This window comes from Vombatus ursinus, unplaced genomic scaffold (assembly GCF_900497805.2).
Source record: "Vombatus ursinus unplaced genomic scaffold, bare-nosed wombat genome assembly UNPS02011916.1, whole genome shotgun sequence".
In the NCBI taxonomy this organism is placed as follows: domain Eukaryota; kingdom Metazoa; phylum Chordata; class Mammalia; order Diprotodontia; family Vombatidae; genus Vombatus; species Vombatus ursinus.
In genome coordinates, this window is record NW_020951694.1 from 2,061,227 (window position 1) to 2,067,226 (window position 6,000).

The window sequence follows — 6,000 nt, forward strand, 5'->3', positions numbered from 1 at the left end:
GTCCCACCTCTGACATAGATTGGTTGGGTAACTTTAACCTACTACATGGACCTCAGTTTCCTCATCTGTAAAATCAGGGAATTGGACCTGACAGCCTAAGAAGCCCCTTCCGACTCTAGACCTACAGTGCCAGGACAAAGTGCAGAGAAGAAGATGCTGGTCTGCACCGGTGAAAGCAGTTTCCTCCCTGAGAGTCCCCTGCACTGATGAAACCACAGGACCCATCCTCTCATTTTACGGATGAGACCCAGTTGGGTTAAGTGACTTGCCCAAGGTCACAGACAGTAAACAGTAAAGGCCAGCCTCCTCAGCGAAATCCACAGCAATGTAAGAAACAATGGACACCCATACCAAAAACACAGCGGATGAAAAATGCATGACTGAGTACGATATGCAAGAGAACTCTGGATTTTGTGTAGGAAAAAATTCTGGGCTTGAATCCCAGCTGCACGGTGGGAATGAGGAGACTATATCATATTAACAATAATGTTACAATAATTCACGAGACAGTGAATCTCTGGAACAACACTGAGTCAGTCAGTCAATAAACATTTATTAAGTACCCACTATGTGCCAGGCACTGTGCTAAGTGCTACGGGTGCAAAGAAAAGGGAAAAGCCAGACACTGATCTCAAGGAACTCACAGTCTAATGGGAGACATGCAAACAACTATGTACAAACAAGCTATATACAGGATAAATTGGAAATAATCAAGAGAAGATGAGATTTTTGATGGAACTTGAAGGAAGCCAGGAAAGCAAGGAGAACATTTCAGGTATGGGCATGGTTGGGGAGGGGGGGGATGACCAAGACAACACTGCCAGTGAAAATGCCCTGAGTTAGAAGACTGAGTATAAGGAGTAAGAAGACTAAAGTGGGGGGGGAGGGAGGCTGCAGGTTATGTAGGGCTTTGAATACCAGAGAACTTTATATTTTATCCTAGAGTTGACAGAGAGCCACTGGAATTTATTGCACGGGGGGGTGACGTGTTCTATCTACAATTTAGAAAGATTACTGACATCTGAGTGGAGGATAGACTGGAAAACCAAGCAGTAGATTATTACATTAGTCCAGGTATGATATAAGGGCCCAAACTAGGGTTACCAGCAGTGTTTGAGGAAAGAAGGCGGCATATTTGAGAGATGCCAAGAAGGTAGAAATGACAGGACTTTGCAGCAGATTGGCTATGGAGGGTGAGAGAAAGTAAGGAGTTGAGGATAACACCTAGGTTATGAGCCTGAGGGACTGGGAGGATTGGCGTTGCCCTCCACAGTAATGTGGAAGGTAGAAGCTGGGAGGGTTTAGGGGTAAAGATAAAGAGTCCAGTTTTGGACATGTTAAGCTTAAGATGTCTATGGGACATTCAGTTTGAGACGTCTATCGAGTAGTTGGAAATGTGAGACTGGATGTTAGCAGAAAGGTTAGGGCAGGATAAGCAGACTTGAGAATCATCATCATAGAAATGATAACTGAATCCATGAGCGCTGATGAGATCACTAAGTGACGTAGTATAAAGGAAGAGGAGAGTACCTAGGACTACTGAGGTCATGTATTAGAAAAATGGGAGTTAGGGCAGTCAGAGCTGATGGGACAGTCCAAGTGCCACACCAATATCCATGCATACTAAAAGAGTCAGAGGATGGCCTCTAATAGGTTGAGGCCTACATGGAAAGAGCAGTGGATCTGGATTAAGAAGGCATGGGTTCAAATTCCAGTTCTGTTACTTTCTACCTGTGGGACTTCCTCTCTGGGATTCAGCTTTCTCATCTGCAAAATGTGAGGATGAGATGACATCTCAGGTCTGCTCCTGCTCTAAATCTATGACCCAAAATCACAGGTTTATAGAGGGTGTGATCAGGAACCTGGTCAATATAAGATTTTAAATGATAATGTCTTTGTTCTAGCTTTCAAGATGCCTCCATAAATAAGGTATGGAATTTCCTATGGAACTTTTGTACCTTTGATGGGCTCCACCCTTGCTCAGGATATTTGCTGGCCCCACTGACACCACTCTAAAGATGACTGAGTCATGACCGGAGTATCTGAGCTGAACCATTGGGCTTGGCCTTAAAAGAGGGCAGAAACAGATCCAGAGAAAAGGAAGAAACTACCCTGAGAGAAATAAGCCATGACATATGATTATCATAATTAATCTTCTTTAATGTGATGGGCCAAATGTGTTCTCCATACCTTATAAGAAAGCTTCTTCAAAGCAAAAGAGACCTCTGTATCATGGACCTCTTTGGCAGTCTGCTCAAGCCTATGAACCCTTTTTCAAAATAATGTTCTTAAACGCATAATATAGAATACACAGTATTACAAAGGAAACCAATTATGTTAAAATGAAGATGGGGTTTTTTCCCCCGTTCCAATTTCACAGACCCCTGAAATCTATCCAAGGACCAGGTTAAGAATCTCTAACCTAATGTTACACAGGTAGTAAGTAGCCGAAGTAAGAAGACTTGGGGCCGCTAGGTGGGGCAGTGGATAGAGCACTGGCCCTGGATTCAGGAAGACCCGAGTTCAAAACTGGCCGAACACACTTGACACTTACTAGCTGTGTGACCCTGGGCAAGTCACTTCACCCCACTGCCTCCTTTAAAAGGAAAAAAAAAAAAGAAGTAAGAAGATTTATTGACTATGGATCCCAGTACTCTTTTCATTCTACTTCACAGCCTCCCTCATTGTCAAATAAAGGAACCCAAGCCCAGAGAGCTGCCCAAGGTTACACAGAAACTACACCTGGGATTGAACCTCATGACCCCAAATTCCACAGTCTCTCTCCTGCCAACACATTGCTTCATCCTTTAACCTAATAAACTGCCCAGCCCTCGGGAAGGACACGGACAAGAACTGCACAGGATGAAAAAGGTTCTGTTTTCTCTGCCACGTATCCTTGTGGAAAGGAAGAAATGAAAATGGCCATCGATACAGCAGTTGCTTCTATCTTCACAATATCTTTCTTAGAGGTTCCCTTCTCTCCACTCCAATAGCCGGTATCACCTCACACAAGGACTATTACAGTAGTTCGTTGGTCTAACTACTGGAAGTTAGTCTCTTTGCCTCAAGGAGAGACTTGGGTTCATTCCAGTTAATTCTCCCCTCAGCTGTCAAAATGATCTTCCTAAAAAGCCCGAGTCTAACCAGGTCACATTCCCCATTCAATCAACTCCAGTAGCTCCCTCTTACCTCCAGATCAAATATACAATTTTTTCTTTGGCTTTTAAAAACCCTATATACAACCTGACTCCTTCTTACTTTTCCAGTTTTCTTGTATTTTATTCCCCTCCTCAGAGTCTAAGATCCAGTAACACTGATCTTCTAACTAGTGTCTTAAATCCACACTGCATCTCCTTACTTTCCACTGGCTGTCCCCCATGCTTGGAATATCCTCCTTCCTTACCTCTGCCTCCTGGCTTCCTTCAAAACTCACCTCAATTGTGAAATGATCCAACCATTCTGGAGAGCAATTTGGAACTATGCCCAAAGGGCTATAAAAATGTACATACCCTTTGACCGGCAATAGCCTTCTAGGGTTGTATCCCAAAGAAATCATGAAAATGGGAAAAGGACCCACATATACAAAAATATTTATAGCAGCTCTTTTTGTGGTGGCAAAGAATTGGAAATTGAAAGGATACCCATCAATTGGGGAATGGCTGAACAAGTTGTGGTATATGAATGTGATGGAATACTATTGTGCTATAAGAAATGATGAGCAAGCCGACTTCAGAAAAACCTGGAAAGACTTGTATGGACCGATGCTGAGTGAAGTGAGCATATCCAGGAGAACGCTGTACACAGTAACAGTCACATTGTGCGATGACTGACGTTGATAGACTTAGCCCTTCTCAGCAATGCAAGGATCTAAGACATCTCCAAAGGCCTCGTGATGGAAAATGCTATCCACATCCAAAGAAAGAATTATGGAGTTTGAATGCAGATCGAAGCATACTATTTGCTATTTTTTTTCTTCTGTTGTGTCTTTCTGGTGGTTCCTCCTATTGCTTCTAATTCTTACTTACAACATCACTAATGTGAAAATATGTTTAATAGGAATGTATATGTATAGCCTATATCAGATTTTGCTGTCTTGGGGAGGGAGGTGGGGAGAGAAAAATTTAAAACTCAAAAGCTTATGGAAGTGATTGTTGATAAATCAAAATAAATTCATTTAAAAAAAAACTCACCTCAAATCCTGCAAATGATCACCCTCCATGCTTTCCCCTGGAGATTACCTTCCACTTACACTGTATATATCTTGTATGTACATGGTTATTTGCATGTTATTTCTCTCATTAGATATCATGAACCCTGTTCTGCCTTTGCATCCCCATTGCTCAATATGTGCCTGGAACATAGCAAGCACTTACTAAATGCCTACTGACTTCCTTATCTATTTTTATATGAAAGTCTAGAGAACAGGGTTCCTTTCAGGTACTAGTTGATTTCTATGGTCACTAAGGTCTCTTCCATCTGTGGGTAGGTGTCACGGATGACATCCACTTCCTCCAGTAGGCAATTAACAAATGTTTTTTAATTCAATTGGAAGACCTCATTTGTATAGAAGTTTTAAAAAAAAGTTTATTTTTTCCCCAATTACATGTCAAAACAATTTTTAACATTTAGAAAAAGAAGTTTTGGGGGGCAGCTAGGTGAGGCAGTGGATAGAGCACTGGCCCTGAAGTCAGGAGGACCTGAGTTCAAATCCAGCCTCAGACCAAACACTTGACACTTACTACCTGTGTGACCTTGGGTAAGTCACTTAACCCCAACTGCCTTACAAAAAAAAAGGAGTTTTGAATTCCATCCTTCCCTTCCTCCTTCCCTCCCTGAGACTATAAGCTATCTGATATAGGTTGTACATGAGCAGAAGTTCTTCATAACAGTATTTACATATCACTTTTAAGGTTTGCAAAACACTTTACAAATATTGTATCACCTGATCCACACAGCACCTGATGGGAAAGGGGGGAGGTGATATGATTAGATTACGAACTTCTTGAGGGCACGGCCTGTCTTTTGCCTCTTTTTGTATCTCCAGCGCTTAGCTCAGTGCCTGACGTACAGTAGGCACTTTAGTGAACGTTTACTGACAGACTGATTACCCCTATTTTGCAGGCGAGGAAACTGAGGCAGGCAGAGGTTAGGTGACTTGCCCAGGGTCACACAGCCACTAGCTGCCTGAGACAGGACTTGAACTCGGGTTTAGTGCCCCCTAGCGTCCAGCTGGGCCAAGCGGGGCCGCCTCTACCCCAAGGGCTTTTTCGGGCCAGATGTTTCAGTCCCTTCCGAAGCACTCGGAAATCTGATCCGCGCATGACCGGGGGCGGGGAAGAAGAGGAAGAAGACGGATGGAGACACGGAAGGGAAGGGCTACGAGAAGAAAACTGTAAGGAAGGCAAAGGGGAGAGAACACTCACAGAGTTCGCAGAGCCGACTTCCCCCGCAGCCATCACCGCCTGCTCCAATTAGGGCTCGCGGAGGGGAGTTTGCCGCGAGAAGAGCCCAGCGCGCACGCGCCTTCGCAGCCCTTGCGCACGCGCCTTCACAGCCCTTGAGCGCGCGCTCTCTCCCTCCCTCTCTCAAAGGCCAGGGGCGCGGCCTCCACAATGACGCGGGGCGAGGACTGGGATGTAATTTGGCGGGAGGGAGGCAGAACTCGCGGCCCAACTCGCTCCGCCCTTTCTGACGTCACGCCTATTGGAGCTTGCCTCCTTCCATCCTAGGCCAGCAGGCGGTTTTTTGGTTTGTTGCTAATGGTGGTATCTGCGCATGTCTGAGTCTCCGATGCTATTTCCCGCCCCCCGCCCCCTCCCCGCCCGCTCTGCACTCGCTGCACCCAGCTCCTTCCTGGCATCCAGATTCTGTTCTCACCCACTTCCATCTACAGTTTTACGTGCAGTCCCTAGACGCCTCCCAACGTCCCTTTCTATACACAGATATTGGAAGTGGGATGAATCTGTGGGCCAGAGGATTCTTTCCCAAAAGAAAGAGGAA

At 44.8% G+C, this 6,000-nt stretch overlaps 1 protein-coding gene across 4 annotated transcripts in view; it reads right to left on the minus strand.

Moving 5' to 3' along the window:
- CTC1 (CST telomere replication complex component 1) overlaps positions 1–5,507 on the minus strand; it is a 42,757-nt gene extending 37,250 nt beyond the window's left edge. For all 4 annotated transcript variants that reach the window (XM_027857182.1, XM_027857183.1, XM_027857181.1 and 1 more), the window contains exon 1: positions 5,424–5,507. In XM_027857182.1, coding sequence (XP_027712983.1) covers positions 5,424–5,456 — 33 coding nt within the window. In that variant the 5' untranslated portion in view covers positions 5,457–5,507. The remainder of the gene's footprint in view (positions 1–5,423) is intronic.
- Between the last annotated feature and the right edge of the window lie 493 nt (positions 5,508–6,000).